General features: G+C 40.8%; 2 protein-coding genes across 8 annotated transcripts in view; one reads left to right on the forward strand and one right to left on the reverse strand.

Moving 5' to 3' along the window:
• The first annotated feature begins 59 nt into the window (after positions 1-59).
• Positions 60-3,183, forward strand: LOC119134412 (cytochrome c oxidase assembly protein COX15 homolog). Its single transcript, XM_037271076.1, has 9 exons — positions 60-253; positions 433-620; positions 706-828; positions 957-1,143; positions 1,219-1,386; positions 1,466-1,547; positions 1,825-1,979; positions 2,062-2,175; positions 2,235-3,183. The coding sequence occupies exons 1-9, from the start codon at positions 182-184 to the stop codon at positions 2,364-2,366; spliced, it is 1,221 nt and encodes a 406-aa protein (XP_037126971.1). The 5' UTR covers positions 60-181; the 3' UTR covers positions 2,367-3,183.
• Positions 3,184-3,194: 11 nt separating this feature from the next.
• Positions 3,195-22,484, reverse strand: part of LOC119134425 (Kv channel-interacting protein 2-like) — a 56,172-nt gene continuing 36,882 nt past the window's right edge. For 2 of the 7 annotated variants that reach the window (XM_037271098.1, XM_037271096.1), the window contains exons 2-8: positions 6,116-6,240; positions 5,952-6,021; positions 5,759-5,829; positions 5,553-5,660; positions 5,099-5,203; positions 4,930-4,992; positions 3,756-4,818 (exon numbers count right to left, since the gene is read on the reverse strand). In XM_037271098.1, coding sequence (XP_037126993.1) covers positions 4,771-4,818; positions 4,930-4,992; positions 5,099-5,203; positions 5,553-5,660; positions 5,759-5,829; positions 5,952-6,021; positions 6,116-6,240 — 590 coding nt within the window. In that variant the 3' untranslated portion in view covers positions 3,756-4,770. Of the gene's footprint in view, positions 4,819-4,929; positions 4,993-5,098; positions 5,204-5,552; positions 5,661-5,758; positions 5,830-5,951; positions 6,241-7,808; positions 7,908-11,712; positions 12,323-20,794; positions 21,596-22,484 lie in introns of those variants that run through there. The other 5 variants (XM_037271091.1, XM_037271094.1, XM_037271092.1 and 2 more) reach the window with 5 other exon arrangements.

Consider the following 22,484-nt stretch of genomic DNA (forward strand, 5'->3'; position numbering starts at 1 on the left):
ATAATTTGCGCATCATATAAAATCGATTGAGGAAAAGAAAAGGCTCAGTGTTATGATGACGTCATGGGTTCAGAGTTGAAAGTTCAAGCCGGCGTTTTGCAACATGCTCGGCTAAATGCTTTCATAACATCTTCATCTGTGGCAAGATTCTTCTGCTTTGGTATAAATCAGAAATCCAATCATGTTACTAGCTTCTATAAGGACAACCTTACTAAATGGTTGCAGACGAACTGGGGGTGGAATTCACAGTAACGTAAGTAGATACTTATGGGCTAATTGCTAAAGTCTAGTTAGCCGAGAAGTGTGGTGGAAAAAGGTTATATTCAAAGTGAGAAATACCAGTTTTTGAAATAATTTGGTGTTAAATGTACTCGGGTTATTTACACGTAAAACCCAGATATAAGAATAACCCTACATGTGTGTCATGGACAGGGTGCACAGTACCGACAGTGGCTGGTGAGAAGGAGCCACAGCACCATCACAGCCGAGGCAGGGGCTTCGTCCTCCCCATCAGCAGCAGTCAGTGTTCCCAATGCAACCACAAACAGGACAGTTGGTCGCTGGTTACTTGGCTGCAGCGGTCTTGTTGTTGGTGCTGTTGTCCTTGGTGGCGTCACACGGTAAAAACAATGTACATGCTTGTCATCTGTGTGTCAAAGTTCTGTCATTTGATGATTCATTTACAGAATCTGTTGAATCAATCAGGCTAACCGAATCCGGCTTGTCTATGGTTGACTGGCATCTAGTGCGAGAGATGAAACCTCCACAGTCGCAGGCAGAGTGGGAAGCAGAGTTTTCCAAATACCAGCAGTTTCCCGAATTCAAGATGTAAGATTTTTTTTTTCTTCTTCTGTTAATATCAAGGATTTTAAAAGTGCCAGACTGAGTTCATAAAACATGTACAATACGTGGGTGCTTTGACCCATATCACCTTTAAGCATCCATTATCCTCACAGAATGAACCATAACATGACTTTACCGGAGTTTAAGTTCATCTTCTACATGGAGTGGGGTCATCGAATGTGGGGTAGGCTTGTGGGACTGGCCTACATCCTCCCCACTGTGTACTTCTGGAGGAAAGGCTACTTCACTCGCTCCATGAAGGGGAAAGTGCTTGGGCTATGTGGATTTGTCTTTTTTCAGGTGAGTTGCACATCATGCAATCACTTCCATTAAAAGATGCATTAACAGAAATTGTGTGTGTGTCTCTTTTGTCAGGGCCTGTTGGGTTGGTACATGGTCAAAAGTGGTCTGGAGGAGAAGCCAGAGTCACATGACATCCCGCGAGTCAGTCAGTATCGACTCAGCGCCCACCTTGGTTCTGCCTTACTCCTTTACTGTGCCAGTCTGTGGACCGGCCTTAACCTACTTCTGCCTGCCCACAAGGTAATCTCTTGAATACGTAGATCTACCACTCTGCTTTTATTTATGAATAACTGACTGCTGTTTTGTCCTTCTGCACAAGTTGGCGGAAACCAAACGCCTCATGCAGCTTCGGAGGTTTGCCAAGGGAACAGGTGGACTCGTCTTCCTCACAGCTCTTTCAGGTCAGCTTTGGAGAGAAATGTACCCCCCCCCCACGCTCCATAAATATTGCTTATCATTTGAATGAGAGAAATATTAACTTATTGACTGTAACAATATTATAGATGAGTAAAGCATATTTGCATTTAAAAGTAAAAACAACAAACAAGGCATTATAAATATATTTGAAATTCGAAAAACATAAATATGGAAACTATTTTTAGGTTCTGCATTCTCAAACTATATTTTGCTCAGAAAATCCACTTTTTTCTCTTGAAAAAAATCATTCACTCTTTACAGGTGCTTTTGTGGCCGGTTTGGATGCCGGCTTAGTGTATAACTCCTTCCCTAAAATGGGTGAACGTTGGGTCCCTGATGACCTGCTGGCCTTCTCCCCCACGCTCAAGAACTTCTTTGAGAACCCCACGACGGTGCAGTTTGACCACAGGATCTTAGTACGTCATATTACTCACATGGAGGATATCAAGTTTGCTTGCTTGTCTCACAAAATGTTGATGTCTCTTTTTTTTCCCCCAGGCAATCTCCTCTTTGACGGCCATCACTGGGCTGTATGTGTTCTCCAGAAGGATGCTGCTGCCCAGGAGAGCTAAGATAGCCATCAGCCTCCTCACAGCAATGGCATACGGACAGGTAGGCCCACACATAGCTAGACAAACGGCAACATTTTCATCTGGGCCTTTGTTCCCTAGGTTGCACTGGGGATTAGCACCCTTTTACTCTACGTGCCCACTCCGCTGGCAGCAACTCACCAGTCTGGATCCGTGGCGCTGCTCTCGCTGGCCATTTGGGTTCTGGCCGAGCTCCGGAAGATGCCTAAATAATGATGGAAGCATTCTGGATTTGCTACTTCTGAAGCTTGGGGAAATGGCAGGTTTCTTTTCAAACAAGCCACTCAAGAAGACAAATAAGATGAAACATCTATGCACACAATCTACAGCCATTTCTTCAAAATGATTCAAACTAGGGTATCGTGTTTCCTCAAATAGCGGATGTCCATTTTCATCTACGACAGATGTGTCATCCACAAATAAACGCCTCGCTCAAATTTGCCCATCTCTTTTCCTATCAGAGAAAAAAAGGGACATTAATCAGTTCAGTTCTTAGACGCTGTTGTTTTCACATCAGCATTGGTTTGACTTAATGGCTGAAAAAGTCTGTTGCTCGCAAAGCATTTAAACATTCCTGTGAAGATTTACTATTTGTTCTGACCCGTGTCCCTCGGTTCATTTCGCCTTAATAATCATATTAACTTGTTTTAAAAATCTGTGAAAAATGATTATAATATAACAATCATGAAATAAAACGTGAACTCTAAAGGGCATCCTTGGCCACTATTTGAGGAAATAAGACAACACAATTACAGCATTTAGTGTTCCAGCCACACAATTTCATGTTGGTTTGACTGGATTGTTTGTCAAGACTGAATTTCTGTTTATGAACCCACTTGCACATGCTTTGAATGCAATTATCAAGTTATATTTGTGTCTCCGTCACTTAACTGCCGAAGCTCTTGGAATTTTTACTGTATAAAATGTTTATTGAAATCATGATGTTCTTCTTGATGACAGTGATGATAAATTATGGATAGATGTTTTTATTCCTTGAATTATTTCAATAAAATGTACAGTCTTAAAACAACTGGAGTCCAGTTTGCATAGTAATTGTGAATTTTATTGTCTGTACAAAATATACATATTTAGAATTAACTATTTAGAGGCGCGCTAACAAAAATGGGTACAACAGACTAGTAGATATTTTTTAAAATCCTAGACCAAGTACATGCGAAGAACAGAGAGCTTTGATTGTGAGAGCTGACGAGCGGCAAGGGCCAATCAGAGCTAAAACACTCGTTGGAAAAACATTCAAATTAATGCTAAAAGGTTGGAAGTGTTTATTAGGATTCAAAAATTTACTATGATTAGAATTCTTTCAATCACAGAAAAGTGATCATTATTGCTGTCTATTGTCCTCTCAATTTCTTTGTGCACTTGGATATTTTTTAAAATTAAAGACATTTTGGGGGGGGGGGGGGAAACAGTATATCATATAACCAACCTCCTATCACATCTCTGACTGGTCCTTGCCAATTACCAACATGGTCTTTCTTCAGATGTAGACGAAGTGGGTCTCCTCTCATGAATTTTTTTCTTTGGTGTTCCAGAGAAAATTGGAGCAAGATGGGGGAGAGGTGGTGTTGGAAAATGTTGAGATTTTTCGCTCATTCACTAATTAAACATACATCTTTTTTAATTCACAATGTGGCCTAATTCAGGAGTTTTCAAAGTGTGAGTGTTTTTTTTTTGTTGCTTTAAAGACCCTGCTATAATCACATGACTCATCTGATCACAAATTCACAAACACAGCCTGCAGTCTATTAAACTCCCCACAAATGTTTCATTAAAGGCTAGAACCAGTGGGGTGGTCTGTCAACTATGGTGCATGATAGTCAGGAGACACCTACAGCTAAGACGGATATGGTTTGAAAGGCCAGAAGTCATTGTCGCAGAATCACCTGAATGGAGAAGGGTGTTGTTCCCAGTCGATTCCTCCGTATAGGCAAGATGGAGACATCACGATCATTCTTGTTGCACATGCACTTTGCACAAGGGGTGGGGGGGTGAGGCACCTGTGGATGACCAGGAAACAGCAGACGGGCAAGCGGACTTTGGAGCGTGTCGGTAAATAACGTCATGGTCGGATATAGTGACATCATCATGCGATATTGAAATCCGTTCCGATCGAGTTTGAGCCTTGGAATCTTTGAGACACCCTGGAATCTCCCAGGAATGACGCATTTCCTCTCCCCAGGATTATGTGCGTCACATTCCCTTTTATTTCGCAGCGGCTCCACATGCACCAAGTCAGTGATGAGGTTTTGGTGGGCCGGCATCCTCACTTGGAGTGCCACCCCTCCAGCAGGAAGAGAAGAAGATGTGGAAATAGAAGAGGTTGGTGGGGAGGGCGAGGGTGTTGGGTTTGTGCTAGTGTCTGTGAGCCCGCTGCTTGCCTTCTTTTCCCCGTGTTCCTCCACACTGCCTGATGAGGAGTGGACTTCCATAGTTGCTTCTTCGTGGACTGTTGCTTCCCATCCAGAGGAGCTCAACACACACCCACTCACACATGCACACACATGCATACACACACACGCTTCCTCCTCCAACCCTGATTAATTTATCCCCCCCTACACACACACACAAACGCTGGGACCAGCACCCTTCCTGGTCCTTAGATGACATTGTCAAACAGCTGCATGGACTGCATGATGTTCTCATCCTGAGGACAAAACAACAATTTTTCAGATGAAGCTATCAATCTACTATTCTATCTATCTCATTACATTAGTGATTGCCAGACAGTCTAGCTCGCCATCTATTCGTGCTTTACCTTTTTACACGACTCAATGAATTCCTCGATTGTAACCACTCCATCTTTATTTCGATCCATTTTCTGAAAGGGGGCGAGAGGGTGGGGGAGACAGCAGCAGCCAGAGATTTAATCATCGCAAAAGAAATACTGCACATTGGCAATAATTCCTATTCGTTTGTTTGTTGACCTGGAAAAAGTTCTCTACATGCTCTCTGGGGGCATCATCCTGCATAGTGGGATACGTGTACTTCCCCATCATGTCGTAGATGGATGTCATGATGTCCAGCATCTCCTGCAAAGAGAAAGTACTGTGAGTGATGGGGAATACATTAGTGTAGATCCAAGCACCAAAACCAGAAGCTATCATTTGAGATCTGATGAGACAACATTAGAATTAGAATCTATGAACACAGCAAAAATGTAAACAGGCCAATACAGATATCTTTGTGAAAAATAGTTTTTAAGTTTATCCATAGAGGAATGATAATATATTACATGATTATTCAGTCCAAAATCAGCTTTGTAAATGGAAACATCATTATTGTAGCAGACTGTTTTGCATAATACAGACGTAAGGTTAATGAGCTGAGTGAATCTGATTAAATAATTGACATGAAAAAAACAGAGAGAAGAAAACGCACATCTTTGGTGATGCAGCCATCCTTGTTTAGGTCGTAGAGGTTAAAGGCCCAGTTTAAGCGGTCGTTAATGGTCCCTCTCAAGATGATAGACAGACCAAATACAAAGTCCTGACACAGTACGAAATATATTAGTACGAATCTTACAACAGCAACAGCATGCATATGTGACCAAGGGTGTCTGATATAGAAAGAATAAAAAAAATAACCTCAAAGCTAACCGAACCGTTCTTGTCAGTGTCAAAGGCTTCAAACAGGAAATGCGCATACGTACTTGAATCTGTAAAGATGCAGCACAAACGTAAATTAACTGGAAATTGAGATTAGCAACACGCGAGATATACAGCAGCGTATCTCAACACTCGCGTAGTGGAGGATTACTGTATATCCTTTGTGCCTCACCTCCCTGGGGAAAGAACTGTGAGTAGATGTTCTTAAAGTTGTCCTCATTCACTACACCACTCGGACATTCCTGGCAAATAAAAAGAAAACGATATAGACAAATAAATAACTTTTCTTTATAATAATAATAATTTATTATTTCTGTTTCCCAAAAGTTAGCATACATTTTTGAAGCCTCTGTAAAGAACCTGCAGCTCCTTCTTGGTGAACTTGGTTTGCTCCTGCAGCTTATCCATGCTTTCGGGCCGGTGGCACACGGTGGAGAGCTCAAAGTCATCTTCTATGCTGTCTGTGTGAGACACACACACTGTCGTGTTAGTATTACAACAAGCATGTAAGTCTATATCTCACGCAAAGCTAAAGTCACAGTATGATGACTACCAACTGAGTATTTAGGAAAAGCAAGTTGAAAAAAGAAAAAAAATACAAGCTGAAACCAAGTTTTAGAGTGAGTTGAGGAGAAGCAGACAGTGCGATTAAAACTTGTGCAGACATCATAACCAGCAGACATTACACATTTTATTCTCACTCAACTCCGAGCTCGACCTCCAGATCCCATTACCTTTATAACCCATTCAAATGTACAATAAAAACTCTGTCGGTGTGCATAAATATCTCTCTCTCTCTATTGCTCTAACAAATAAACATGCACATGCATCACTGGATATGAGCTAGGATTTTTTTTTTTTTTGCCGGGCGGTGGAAGGGTCATGGGGAGCAGAGTCTGCAAAACAAACAATTTTTTTTTACAAACCCCACAATTTATTTTCATATGCTGGTAAAGAATAATGAAGTGTTTCCTGTAGAGGACATGTGGAAATAGGGGAAATTAAAATCCTGTAAAAGGGAAAAATATCCAAAAGTCACTTAGCTCCTGAGGGGTCCAAGCATATTTACCCCGCCACTGACATGCGCACACACACACATGCTTTCAGACACAGTATTTTCTCAGTCTTGCCATGTCCTAAATAGCAAAAAATCGGTCATGCGCACATTAAAGAGCTGACTGTCTCTGAACTAACTCTGGAGCTAACCAAAACAGCAACATCTTGGCAAGCACTAAGAATGGAAACCTCTGCCAAGTTATTAACAACAACAAACTGCTTGCAGTCATTGTGGAGCTACAGTCATTTTTTTAAACACAAATACGAATAATTATATATTAATACCAGAGTAAATTATTGAGAAAAAGTAAAGTAAAATTAAATATTAAAATCCAAAATAAATGAGGCCTCAAAGTATAAGGTTTACTTCCTTGGACTGAATAAAACACGAGGAGGAACATGACAACATTAGAAGCATGCAAAAAGAAATGCATGAAATAAAACAAAATAAAGGCCCATTTTAATTGAAATATCACACCCACGTTTGTTATTAGTATGTACAAAATATTCTAAATACTCCAATACAAATCCAACCCTGATGCACATTTCTGACACATGCCAGAAGAATGTGACTTTCCAGTAGAAAAGACCAACATCCACAGCTCATTACATCTTTTTGTACTTAAACCTCAAACAGGAATACTGAATAAAATCTGATGAATCTAAATCGATAAAAATAAAATCTACCTCTACATTTGTGAACATACAAACCTTTGGACACCATTTGCTTAATCTGAGGAGTGGGACATTTCCGTTAAAAAAATAATGTACCAGCAAAAACAAAAATAATAGCAGTGTGTATCTGTGTTCCCAACACTCCATATCGGGCATTTGAATATCCAATATGATGCTCAAGTGCTTTGTTAGGGCCACAGTGGCCAGAACATGTCAGCAGCAGTGAGGTATTCATCCCAGAGAGAGTCAGGACACATGAGGTCAAGTAAAAACGTGTATAGTCTGAAGGAGGACTTGCTTTGACTGATTGAGGGGGCGGCCGAGGGCGTGCAGCACGGCAGCAGCTTGAGGAATCGCTGCTTTATGCTTTTTTTGCTTTGGCTGTCGGAAGGATTGCCTGTAATCACCAACCATAGCACAAAGGTTAGAAACACCGCTTACATACAATGCATGCGCAAAAACAAAACAAAAAGCAGACACACGCTTACAGCATGCCAAAGACACACGAAAACACGCTGACATGCTCTGATTGCCTGCTGACCCGGCCAAGTAATGAGGTCCACATAAAACCTTAGAAAGCAATCCCACACTGGATAATATAAATATAATTTCACTGGAGACTGACATTTAATTTGCAACACCACCTCCAAGTCCAACGCTATATTATACCAGCACAAATACACAAAGGCACCAGACCGCATACGGTAAGCGAACATGGGAGCAAAAAGTGCATTAACACTTTATCCGTAGTTTCCGCGGCAACAGGAATCCCACCTAAAATTTACAGCCCCTTTTTGAGACTAAATCAGGTGTCAATGTGATGCCCGTGGGCCTGTTCTAAAAATAGCTCAACATGCAACAATTTGTTTTGTGTTGCTGTTCTGAAAAACAACATTCACAACAACAAAAACCTGTATCAAGTCTTTCAATTTAAATTTTTTAAATTACACTTGCATTAGTGTATATTTTATAACGAGAACAATAAAAAACACCATTGTAGCATAAAATGAAATGATAGCGTACCTGGATTATCTACGCAAAAAGTAGCTGTCAGTTTCAAAAAGGTTGGTGACCCCTACTCTAAATAATCTCGACCAGGGGTGTCTCATCAGAGCTATGATTGCGCTCAGAGGGAACTCTCATAGCTGTGAAACCATAGGAGTATCTAATCGCCTCATCATATTTCATAATTGCCACTGCATTTGATTACGATGATTTATTTTTAAATAAGAAATTGATTTTATAATCAGATATCAATGAAAAACACGGGCAAGCATGTCCCTTAGTGCATGATAATTATAAAATGTATACTAAAATAAGACACAGTGTAGTAGTGGTTAGCAGATCTGCTTCACAGTGTTACGGTCCGGGGTTGGAATCTCTAATTGTGTATATCTCTAATCTTGTTTGCTGAAGATAACTAGCCTTATCGTCAGCGATGCAATATTCATCTACAGTGGCCTGTTTGAGACACAAAAGTTGCATTTGTAAATATTGACCTTTGCCTTATAAGGGTATATTTATTTTATTTTCAGAGCAGGTTTAAATTAAGAAAAATTCAGTTGGAAAAAAACAAAACAAAGGATGTTCAAAATGATTGTGATTTAAATAGATTTCTGTCTCTTTTGAACTAATTACTTTTTGTGCATAACGGTACTAAATTCTCGTGAGATCATGCTCCATCTGTTCAGCAAAAACAACAAACTCTCTCAGAGCCATCCTGATTCAAAATGATGCATTCCACAGAGCACAATGAGTGTCTAAATTACACCAAGCAACACTGCTCTGCAGTCATTACAATTTTCTATAGAATTATATTTCACAGGTCATTGAGTCAGATTACATGACTCATTACATCTTTTTATTAGCACACCACTTGTGTGAGTGAATCATACATATACGTATATAGTGTGAAAATGTCACTGTGTCTCTGGGGACACTTGTTAGGACAATCAAGAATATTAAAAGTGTGATAAATTTGCTAAGAAAAAACCCTTCTCCTCTTTTCTCTAGATTTCCCACCTCCGGGAATCATGGAAAAGGCTGCGTGTTATAATACACTATGGCACAGATCAGTATTTCGAGGAAAGTGAGGCATCTCTGAGGGATTAACCTGATTTTATTAAATGTATGCATACAAACACATGATCCCTTAGGACATGTGCATGTGTATGTTCAATCAAAGAAGCAGGCTGGTGCTGTCATTTTTCTTGTACAACTGCTTCAAGACATTTAGCCAAGTGAGCCTCAAAGAAAATAACTAATTTGCTCCATTCATGTATTTTTCCAGGAAAAACACCGTACCGGGATTTGCTTTCAGGCTCTGTTAATGATTTTCACTAAATTCTTGATAGAATGGAAAAAAAGTGGCATAATTTAAGCATCAAAACGTGACATTACTGGTGTGTTTTTTTCTGCAATTGTTGTGCTAGCAGACTGCAGAGTGAATACAGTCCAAGGGAATAGCCAGGTCTACTCAAATTGGTTGTTTTAGCCGGCGAAATGTGGTCACCACTTTGTACCATAGTGTTACACACACATTCCTCCTGACTTGGCGCCATCACGCCTTCTTATTGTCATTAAAACAACCAGAAAAAGGCAACATTCAGTCAGCATCATGACACTTGATTGCGGTGATTGCTCATTTAGTGGAACATTTTCCCAGGTACACGAGAGGCCACCACAACTTCAAACTACCTCATAAAATAAAACCATCAGGTCTATTTATAGCCCCTTGGCAAACGGATTCCTTCTGTATTCATTTTGAACGAGCCTTTCGATTCATAAACCCCAGAGATCTGAGGAGTGTTGCAAGGCAAAGAGAATGCAGCGAGCATGTTGATACAGCGCAATGCTGAAGATTAAGACTGGATGAGTGGAACCAAACATTGACTGTATCTTAGACCAGACTCGCGATGGTGATAAAAGTAGCACAGACAAGTCAAGTGGGACTAAAATCCAAATTTTCAAATGTGATTATTAAAAATAAAGTAGTTGAAGCTTTTTACTAAATGCTTTTTCAAACAAGCTTGACATACTGCTAAAATCATTTGCTAGCCATGACACCAGCCAGAGGCTGAGCGGCAATGTTTTTGTTTACTGAATAATGGCTTTAGCACAACATGTTTTATGTGGCAACATAAAAATCAGATTATTATTTTTGACTAGCTGTCCACAACCCACTCAAAATGGTTCCACGACCCGACCGGTTGTCGATCCACCACGTTTATGTGCTTTTGGGTCAAACTGTGGGTAAATAAAGGGGGAGCGCGTTTCCCATAACAGAGCTTTTTACTGGTATCGAGACACATCACACGTGTGAGTGTTGAAGCTTTCAGTAAAGAAAACAACACGTGACATTCAATACTCCCAATCTGCTACAAGAAATTCAAGCAGAGGTATAACCTCCACGGTGACAATTGATGGAAGAGGTGGGATTGACGCTGACTCACCCACGAATCTTATCAGGACAAGCAACACAAAGTGGTTAGAAGGATGATTTTCGCCAATCATTTTATAGATTTAGTGACATGTCCAATAGATTTAGTGACATGTCCATCCCTAGCTTTAATTACTTCTGCCCTTCAAAACTCTTAAATTACCTTTTAGAGTACACTAAAGGTATTTAAGCACCTACATAAATCAATATAGAAGTGCCATAAAATCTTCATTCTTTGTCTTTTAAGAAAATGTAATGCCTCCATCCTGGTGGGAAGCTTGTACATAAAGGAAGGTCCCTAAGGATGTTCATGGAGGTGTTTGCTGTGAAACAACTCGTAAATAAAACAAAACCTTCTGTGGGATGAACTACAACAGAGACTGAGAGCCACAGTGTCACTCAGGCCTTCCCAAGAGAGTAGAAGCTGTCACAGGTACAAGGGGAAGGAAAGGTTCATACTTTGAATTCTCACGTTCTGATCTAATGATGTGTCATCACGTGATGAGTATGCTCTAAAAAATGGTAAATAAAAATCAATATGATGTTCAAACTGCAAAGTGGCAGTTTTGTATACGCCTCCAGCAGTGATGCAGCGAGAGAACCAATATGATGAAGTTTTGTGCATACGCCAACACCAACACCCAATGAAGTGGCCGAAAGGTATGAAATATGCATTTTGTTTCCTGTCAAACTTTGTCACAAGCACCATTTGTCATCATTGTAGCTCATGGCCGTGCACCCCTCCCTCACTTTGTTGGCTTACCATTCATCTTACCTGCCGTGGTAAGGTCGATAAGCCCCAAAAAGTGCATCAGTTTGAGAGAGCTGCACACCACCAGAAGGATTCCCACCGTCTGCAGCCCCTCCACCTCCCACTTGTCTCGGAAGAACAGATGCATCGTCCGCCTTCCCCCTCTCTCTGGTTTTGACAGGCAAAGAATCTCGCACGTCCGCCACCCTCTCTCCCTTTGCTCCGTCTTCAACTCTTCGCTTCAGTCTCCCTCCATATGCCGATATTCCGCCATCCTGAGAGCGAGCAGCATCCGCCTGCTGGTTCTTCTTCACAGAGGCTGGATTGTTATTCCCTGCGTTCCCTCATCGGGAATGGTAAGCGTGAGGGAGCAGGGGCTGTCTACTTGCCGATCCGCCCCCGCCGCCGCCACTTCAGAGGCTGTCAAAGGTTGTTTAAGTTCCAGGTGAAGTTCGGACAATTCATTGTGGGCTTTTGTGTGAGAGTGTGCGTGTGTCTTGGCAGGATGGCAGTGGCAGTTATTTGTTCTTCCCCAGATGCTGACTCTCAAACTGTCTCCACTCTTTTGTCTGTCTTCCTCGCCTCACCTCTCAGACTCTCCTCCCGCTGCGTCCTTCCCCACGCTTAATTGGGCCAGTGATGGCATTGAGTGAGGGAACGATGAAGGTGGGGGAGGCATTGAGGAGCGGTAGTACACAAACTAGTTTGGGAGGGGGACCCCGAAAGGAGGAGAGTAATGAATTGAGACGGGACGGGGAGGGCAGGAGCCCGAGGAGAAAATAACAGCAACAGAAAGGACAAGGGGCCAAATCGGAAAAACAAATGATAAATCTAATGCAGTGCGGGGAGGTAGGAAGGACAAAATTAGGAAAAGCAGCAGAGCGACTTCAGTCGGCAAAGTCAGCTACGGCGCACAAAGTCACAGATGTGGCCTTTGTCTCTCCCCAAGCGTAACATCAACACACATGCACTGGCAAATACACAGACAGGAGGTGCAATCTGTCTAAGCCTAGGTGTTGTATTTGGAATTTTGTCGGGATGCTACTGTCCCATCTGTCATCTTGACACATTTTATCACAGTACTTTCAAAGTTCATTTAAAAACTGGCATTCATGATGAAGAGCTTTGGACTGAATATTTAGATTTTTAAGTGTTAGATTGAGATAAATAATAAAAAAAAACACTTTTAAGGTTATCAGTTTAAATGTTCCTACAATTTTCCCATTTTGAGTATGACTGGTTAAGTTTGTGTAGCAGCGTAACAATGTTCATATCATTGGCATTGGAAAGACCAGGATGTCTTCTACTGAACACTCCAAGACTTAATCAGGGAGCTCGAATCAGTCAAATGATACATACCCCAAGAAAATGTCTACTAAAGTGGACACAAATGAATAGCCTGGGTTTTGCAATTCCAACACAGACAATTGCAATGGCAGTATGTATTCTTCTGGGAACATTACTCCACTTTCAAAAAATGCCACTGAAATAGTTCCAATGCTAACAAATGCAATCTATCCATTTTCTGATTCTCTGGTGCTGGGTCACAGGGGCAGCAGTTTAAATAGTGATGTCAGGTCTTCCCACTCCCAGGCCACCTGTTCTACTTCCATTGATGGGACCCCGAGGCTTTACAGGTCAGCTGTGACACATAGTCCCTCCAGCGTTTCTTATGTTTGCTGGGCGGTTTCCGCCCAGTTCCCCGGAACACCATACCAGGGTGACAACTGAAGAGTGTCTGAAATAGCTGCCACAGCCAACTCACTTGGCTTAATGTGGTGTCTTCCAAATCACTGTTCAGATGTATCATCACAAAAGAAAAAGGGGCATCAAATAAATCATTTCATCATAATTGTCTCAGGTAACTGGGGTGGAGGCTGGGTACATTCTGGACTAGTCATTAGTCAATCGCACAGCATATATATATATATATATATATATATATACAAAAAAAAGATCTAATCTTCAATATAATTTACAGTCTCCAATTGACTGGTTGTGGAATGAGGAAACACACAAATATGGGGAGAACATGGAAACACCACACTCAAGTCTGAGATTCAAACCGCAAATGTCCAAATTTTGACATAAATGTAGACTTGAACCACTCATTCATTGTGTTGCCTTCAGCTGCGAATCAATTTTGACCAAAATAGTTTGTTAAAAATAGAATTCACTATGAAAGAGAAATTCCTGTGCCTAAAAAGCTTCAGTTTGTCTTGGAGTCACTTGCGCATCCTATTCACAGTGTCTGATAGCAGGCGGGAAGAAATGAAGGGGAGTCAGTAATGGTAAAGGGGACACTGGGGGGGGGGGGGTTTGATTTGCTAGTGGCAGAATTTATGCGCGTCTGACTTGAAATGACGTGAAGCTGCTTTGCCTCCCACTGCAAAAGCAACCTCGTGAGACTTATCAACCTTCAGTCAACCTTGCAAGCAGACTGCACTGCTACGATCTGAGTACGATTTGACGATTATAGTCGTAAAACAGGGCCAAGCATCATCGCCCACAGTTGTCAGTTACTGTTGTTTAAAAACAGTAATGCTGGCCTATTAACATTATTATTGCGCGACATGATGAGACAGGCGCCTACCTGTCTGTACTGTCATGAGCAAAGGGCAGTTGATTGATGAAACTCTGCATCACTTGACATATTTTGCATACACCTACGGGCATATTTAATTAAACAGGCTGCTTAGCTTTCCAGAAAACATGACATATTCAGGCCAGACACCTTCTGTAGTCGGAGGGTTCAATCAACAATGAAGGCTGCTTGTGTGTCTTCTTCTGTCTCACTCAGAAAGCCAGAGAATATTTGTTATGTATTGAGACAAAAATGGAAGATCAATATATTACAATGAACAAGTTTTTCAATATCATTTTTTCTTTCCACTGACTTTATTTACATTTGAAGGAAATGTGATTTCAAGAATATTGTGTGTTACCCATACACGCTTCATATTAGTGTAATTTATGTAGCGGCATATTGAAGCTCCATTGGTAGAAGTTGCAATATATGGAGTGAGAAAAAAAAAATTACAACAACCGTTGCGGCTCCTACTGTCATAATCGATAACGCCAGATGTACGCTAAGTTTTGACATTTCTGATGTGACCATTCATTATGTTTACGTCATTCAGACACACAAAAAAAATATTGTCATCCAGCTAGGAAAAGCTACAAAAGCTCTTTCAAAGTTAAATAAAGATGAACTTTACGTGGACCTCAAAGGATGTTGTGAAAGTGTATGAAGTTCATACTGCAGGATCCTACTTTAGCCTGACCTGTTTTAAGATGTGGCGCAGCACATCTGCAAGCCACCCCAAGAGACATTCTGATCTGTTGTCATCTCAAGTGCGCACACACGCCAACGCATGCGTGCGCACACACATACGCACAACGATACAATGTTGGGTTAATACGTCGCGTTTGATTAGTCTCTTTGGGGCATAATTTGGCCTGAAGCCAGACACAGCACGTAATTGAAACACCTCCATATTTAGACATCCACCTGAGCAATTATTCCCCTCAAAACGGATTAAAACGTCCAACAGAGTGTGTGTGCATGTGTGAGCGTGCAAAAGAGACAAGAGGAGGAGGTCATTGACAAATGATGCTAAAAATTGGCTGGTGTTTCCAATTAGATACACGCCATTGGAAGAGATCATTAGCTTTTGTGGGTATTTTTAATACAGTAGCACCATGCAGGATGGAATTCATTCGTCCAATAAACCTCTCATTAACAGTTTTTTGGGGGATTGATTGATTAATTGATTTTTCATCAGGAAGCCATTATTTATGTGTAAATACGTACAGCATAGGATATGTATGAATTATGGATGGGATGTTGGAAATACAAGCTATGCCAATGGAATTCACAGAGGTATTTGTCTCTGACATGAGATCACTAAACCACATCATTGAATAACAAAGACAAACAATGGAGAAAGAACAAACATCACAATAAACATGGGTTAAAAAAAATGCTGAAGAAATTGCTTGCTTGATAAACAATAAAAGAGCCTGGGACCCATTTAGAGTTGCAGCTAGTAAGCTCTACTCTATTCAGGGTGGCCTTAGTTCTCCTTAATAAAATCAAAACATTCGCCAAAGTATATTTGTAATAAAATATCAATTGAACTTTGACTACATTCAAATTTCAAATCTGGCATGCAACAAAAGAAAATGTTTTCAAATTACTTAATAGGCCTTACGGGGGATTTCTTCTGTTCTTTTGGTCAGCTTTTAAATCTCTATGTCCTGATAGGTACCTCTTACTGAAATTCATTAAAATGCCCCATGAGCTTAATTTCCCCCCCTCCTGACCTATATGACAGCAATGTAGACACACACCTGGAGAGGGCAGTGTAATGTAAGCCATTTAATAAGCTACACTGTGCTTCTCGCCCCAAGCTATTCTTTTCACTCTATGTGATCGTCCTTCATTTATAGTCAAGTCAGGAGACCAGAGCAACAATATGAGGGTAATGAAAGATCACAAACCATTAACGGTTTCCAAGATAGACAAATGATAAGGTTCATATTTTCAATATGACGTGGCAAACAAAGCAGTATTAAAGTTTCCGGACTCTGATCATTAATTCTTATATGAGAACCTTTTCAACAAATGTATTTTCAAGTGTTACCCACTGCATAATTATCGACTAAATATATTTCAATCAAATCAAAAGGACCAGCTTTCTTCCCATTTCACAAAGAGATAAATCGGCTGCAGATACAGGTTAAGAAAAAAGTCAAGTAGCTAACTCAATCTCAGCTTTTTTGCAACAGTTAGATGTTGAAACAAGAAGCAAAACAACCAATGTAAAGGTTTTATTCCACCAAATACAATTTGCTACAAATCTATTAACCAGCCGAAAGAAAGCGAAGAAAAACATTCAGTAAGGTCCACCCTCAGGCGACGATTACAGCGACAGAGAAATCGATGGCCTAATGACAACAACCTTTACCCCTTCCATTGTTTCTGCTGTAAAACACGGTGAAGAATAGCCACTGCCAGCACATAAATGTTTTATGCGGGTAAATCCCGCAGCAAGGCTCATCAGTAGCGCGCTGAGCAAGCGGAGAATCGAACAGTGAGTAGAATAAAAAATAGAGGGCAAAACCTTCAGGTGATATATATTGTGAAGTGCAAAAAACATTTTTGATTTTTCTGGAATTGTTCACAGCATTTCCATCTCCCCCCATAAGGAACACATCATGAATCTTTATCCGTGGATTTTGAAGAATTTTTTGGGGTTTGAAAGAAAAAAAAATCTTTGGTTTGCGGACCTCCTGAGATATCCTTACCCACCCATATGACCCCAAGGAACAAGTTCTAGTTCATTTGATAATATTAAAACATTCTACATACACAGATATCCACACACATTTTTGCATCATGTGTCTGACATCCCCATATCAGTAAGTGAATCATCATTATTCAACTGCTAATGACTCAATGCAAGTGTGTACCTGAGGGCTGTGTGCTGAGCTCTCCTCGACTACTAACAGTATTTATAAATTGCCTTGTCAAATGCAGCCACTCGGGACCACGTTGTTTTTCACAAAATAATTCGCACTCATTTGAGTTGAAGGGAAGTCACATGACGTGTTCTCTTCCGAATTGCTTTATAACACGCCCTCCCGAAATGATTTGCCGTGGCTGCCAACCCAACAGAAATAAAATAATTCGAGATAACACTGCATGTGTCATGTTTCTCCACAAGGGATTAGAAAGTCCACGGGGGGCGTTTATAGGTAATAGTAAACCTTTTTCAAGGCCATCGCCATCAATTACCTGCAGAAGTTTAGTCGCCGCAGGGCCCGGCCCGTATCATTCGTACAGAAAAAAACTAAATTCTATAATCATCACAATAAATAAACAGGTATCAAATGTAGGCAAGTTCGCCAGGGATTCTGAGAATGCCCCACTGCAGCCTGTTTCAGCTACAATCCAGCTACTATCTTATCATTGAGGTTGAAATTATTATTTGAAAAGGACCTTATCAGTTACAGGTAACGGCAGCAGCTTCTGTCGATGTAATTTCTGTGGACAATGCAGAGAATCCCTACTGAATTTTACATGAAGGTCATCTTTGTGCACTGCTAAGCGAACACTCACACTCAATCTATTAAATCTCCCCTAACCTCAGTAGATAGTACTGCATTTCCCTTTTTACATGTAAGGAACCGCTTTCAGCAAGTGCCACAGCTGCTATGCAAATCTTTCACATTCATAGAAATGCATTTGCACATTTTCATGCATATGCATTCATTTGTGGATACGCAACGTTATCATCTTCATGCAGACATTTCTCTGCCTTATGAAGAGAGGCAGTGAAGCAGCTCTCGTGCTCTTGCCATGCAAATAGATTTCACTCACAATTGTGTTTTCATCATCTAAGGCCTTATAATAATTGCCCCCCTCCGAAATATGGTTGGACTCCTCAGGTGCCAAGCGATAGAGGGCGATAGAGAGACTATTGCACTGAATCTCTTCCATCGGAGCCTTCTGTTGACCAAGCCCTCATCTTCTGGCTGGCGAGGAGACGAGGACGCCCAGGACAACCTCATTCACACATGTGCACAACTTCTATTAAGAAAGTTTGTCACAACCGACAGATTTGTGGTCCAAATCCCAATGGAAGCGATGGAAACAGTTCATTTCAACAACACAGTAGTACACAAAAACATCACACACTCTTTTGTGTTTGCTTTTGAAGGGCAATTACAATCTAAGTTGATGGACACATGAGTGTTTGTGTATTTACCGTGCCAAGCAATTTACCTGCACTTATCTCTCTTCCGGTCTCATTCTCTCTCGCCTGCTCTTTCTCTCGTCCTGTCTCTCTCTCCCACACACACACAAGTTTGAAAATAACCTTTCAAGATGGAAAAGTGATTTGCTCTGTCTGATTGTGTGCCACCAAATATCACTGGCACTTTCAGGTGCACACGTGGTGGTTTGGTGGGGACCACTGCTTGGTGGAGACAACTGTTTTAGGGTTATAATCTTCTCACAGAATTTGGATTGGATTTAAAGGACCCAATAACGTTGGTATTCTTCAATTTTAAAATTTTGAACTATTACAAATAATTGGATGTCATTCAAAGTGTTGGCCAATTTTCCAGAGTAGTATGTGTTTATTATTTTTGTCAGATTTTTTTGTAGGATTGGGGATGCTTCAATGATGTTTTTTTATTTTTTTATTTGATCCTTATTTTTTTAAATAAAATCTATTTTGCTCCCTTCAGTTTACTTTTCTATATTAAATAGATTTAGTGTTAAGGTCTCGCAAGACAATCCCATCTTGAACTTCCAAATGGATGTTTTTATTATAGTCTAATATATTCATAGAAATAAGACGTTGACCTTGAATTGCTCAAAGGTGAGTTTGTCTGAGAGCAAAAAAGCAACCCAGCAATTTAATTTTTCAAATTCTACAAGAGAATATGAAAGTAAATATCAAAAATGATGTTTATATAGTTAAAGCTCAGAAAAAAATCCAGAATGTGGATGTTATTATTGAATAAAACACAGCTGTCTCTTTTGCTACCAAGTGACAAGTCAAAAACATTTGACTTTTTTCAGTCTCTATGCTGACTGCAGTTAAGTCAACTCATGTTAGAAAAGAGATAACAATATGGATCTGCAACTAGAGGCCACCCTTTCTCTATTACACTGAAAATACCACACAGAATATTAAATGACCTAATTCTAATCAAGGCAGCTAAGTTGACCTAATACGTCACACAACTATTGAAAACAGACCAGAACTGAAATGACTTTTCACAAGAGGACAGCATATTGAATGTAGTGTGTGAGCGTTTAGAATGTTGCTTGTGAGCGAGCGCTAATAAAGTTATCTTCTCCATTCATGAGAAAACTCATTAGTTTGAGTATTCATCGGGGACTTGGTGAACATGAGGCCATTTTTCCTAATGAATGGTCAAAATACGCAGAAAGAAAATGCTCATTATATAATGGTGGTGGTGTGTGTGTGTGTGAGAGAGTGTGTGTGTGTGTGTCTGTGTTGTTAAGTAAAAGAGAACAAGGACAGTTGGCACACCTTGACAATTGTCCTCATCCAACATCCAGGAGAATGACAACAGCCGGCAGGCTTTCTCAACAACAAGCTACACTGTATACATGTTTCAAAATGTAAAACACATTTTGATATTAAAAAGATTTATTTGAGTCATATTTATGGCTTAAATTAACATATCTATATCGATAGAGAATAGGGGTGCTTCTCAGAATGTATGGTCCAGCCGGATGTTCCAAACGCTGACCCACTTTGAGTCAATATTTTCATCCCTTTGCAATCAATGACAAGATTTTACTGCTTGAAATATTGCAGACATCCTGCAGAAATAAAGTAAACAACTTGACTCAGATTTTTGCTGTCGTGCTTCTCCAACTAGGGTTTTGGGTGACCTGGAACCTATCCCAGCTTACTTACGGCAAGGGGTAGAGTACATACACTGTACCTTTATTTGAATTCTTCTTTTGTTAGACTAAAGCCCATTAAATACCTGTTAGATGAACTAAGAATCTCAGAAACCGCTGACGTGACCAAGGAGCTTCCCTTCGGGGGGGGTATTCCAATCAGAATGCAAGACGGGAGACCAACTGGATAATTTCTTCAATTTTCTCTTTCTGTAGGTTGAACCACCATGTTTCCAAATGCTTGTGCCCATATAGTGTTGGAGCTCTTTTTTTTTTTTTTTTAGCTCAATCGAACTATTGTTTCTCCGGTAGTGGTCCCACCGAAAGCGAATGGGCTGACAAGAGCGCCTTCAAACAGCACTCAGGCCCACTCTGTTCATAGTGTTATCGATTAAAGGGTAAGAGCACGCACCCCCGTGCCGGAGGGAGGCCTCGCACGAGGCTCACGTTACAGGGCAGATAGGTGGAGATGGAGAGAAAGGATGGCGCACGTCCCACGGTTGCGCTGGTAACCCAAAACCTCAGACGAGAACGGCAACCCGCCCGGGGGCCACAGAGACAGAATGCTGCAATTGAAAGCTCATGTGCACATCCACCTCACAAACTACAAGTGTTTTAATAAAGCTTAAAAAAAGGTGTTACCTTCCCCGCCGACAGGCTCAAACATCCCAAACTGCTCCAGAACTTTGATGAAGAGACCCATGACCACCAACACAGCGATCACTTCCAAGCCATCCAGAGTCAACATCTTGGTGGAGCGCCGTGGCTCATCGCACAGCTGCACCGACGCACCGGGCCCACTTCGGCCAGAAACTCAACACCTGCCTGACGACGCCCACAAGACGGCGAGTCCTCTCAGAACTTTCTCACCTTAACTTTCTGTAAAACAACTCACAGTCCTTGTTTTTGCATCGCTATAGTATTCAAACGACAAGTCGGCACTAACTGGTTGCGAATGAAAAGTTGAAGTTCCTTTTGGTCCTGCTGACTGATGTTGGGATGCAGGAATGAGCTGCGCTGATAGTTCCTTTGGCAGCACTCGTCAGAAAGCGAGGGGGGGGGGGGTCGAGGGGTTGAGCGAGAGGCGGTGGGTAAGAAGAAGTGGAGAGGATGAGGATGAGATGGATAGAAAGTGAGCACAGGTCTGAGCATCAACATACTGGATATAGTTTGTGGATACAGATTGAGATTTAGGCAAATAGGCATTCACTAATTTGTGTTTACTTTTTCTATGAAACTGATTCTCTAAAACTCACGCATTGACTTTTTTAGGGAATTGCCCTAAGATTCTATTACAGTCTTAAAGACCTTTCTAAAGAGGAAAGTTGTAAATTAACAAGGAAGTATGTTTGAGATGCTTTGGATGAAAGGAAAGAGCTAAGTTTAGCCTGGGTTGTTCAAGGAAACTACGTATAAAGAGTCTTCACCCCACGTGCATGTACACTCTTTTTTTTGTTTGTTTTTTCAAAATTAAATCATTTCTAAGCATTTAATTTTTAAGCGTAATGTAAGAGGAGTGTGAACTCTAAGTGTTTTGGGTTTATAATTTGTGGTATCAAATATTTATAAATATGTTTTAGAGTATCAAATGAAATGCTGGAGGGGCTTAAATGGAAATTTTTGACAGTGCTAAAGCCTCCCTCATTGCAGTATAGCACCATCTTGGTTCTCAACCATTATTATGGGCAATTGTAAACCTTTTGAGATGATTCCGAAGTACATCCCAGAAGTGTAATTTGAGCTCATTCACAATGTCCCTGCCTTTGATGCACCTCAATGTGCAATTCTCTCTCGTGGATTTAGCAACAGCAGTAGAAATTTGGAACAATCGATAGCACCGGAGGAAGTGAAGCAATCTTTGCACATGGCAGACTATTGGAGATCTTTTCAAAGCCACGAGGACATCTTTTATTATATTTTTTGATTTTGGATTTTATCATGCGAAGACGTTATAGCAGCATCGGTCAAGAGCCAAATATCAAAAAAGTACAAGAATTATTTATTACCTTTCCCATCACCTCCTCTGTGATGTCACACAAGACCTTCCACATGTCCAGCGGGACCTCAGCTCGTCTCATGAGGATTTATCTCAGACAGCATCAAAATGATGCATTCCACAGGTGTTTTGCTTCTTGTGATGCCACCATATAACGGTCGCAATACCGAGGGGAAGAGGGGAAATACGATGATAACCATAGAACCACAACTTTATAAATTCAAGTGTTATTTTCATTGCCACTAGCAATTTTTGACTGTGAAACTTTGCATACTTAACAAGTGAAGAACGAGGTGGGACTTAACAAAACGAACTGCGGGTCAAAAAAATTTCCAC

The sequence above is a fragment of the Syngnathus acus genome, chromosome 15 (assembly GCF_901709675.1).
Source record: "Syngnathus acus chromosome 15, fSynAcu1.2, whole genome shotgun sequence".
In the NCBI taxonomy this organism is placed as follows: Eukaryota; Metazoa; Chordata; class Actinopteri; order Syngnathiformes; family Syngnathidae; genus Syngnathus; species Syngnathus acus.

Excerpts from the sequence above, each read along its gene's own strand:
- LOC119134412 (XM_037271076.1), top strand. The coding sequence starts at position 182 with ATGTTACTAGCTTCTATAAGGACAACCTTACTAAATGGTTGCAGACGA. Across the intron at positions 1,144-1,218 it reads GTGGATTTGTCTTTTTTCAG|GGCCTGTTGGGTTGGTACAT; the intron begins GTGAGTTGCACA and ends CTCTTTTGTCAG. Across the intron at positions 1,980-2,061 it reads AGTTTGACCACAGGATCTTA|GCAATCTCCTCTTTGACGGC; the intron begins GTACGTCATATT and ends TTTTTCCCCCAG.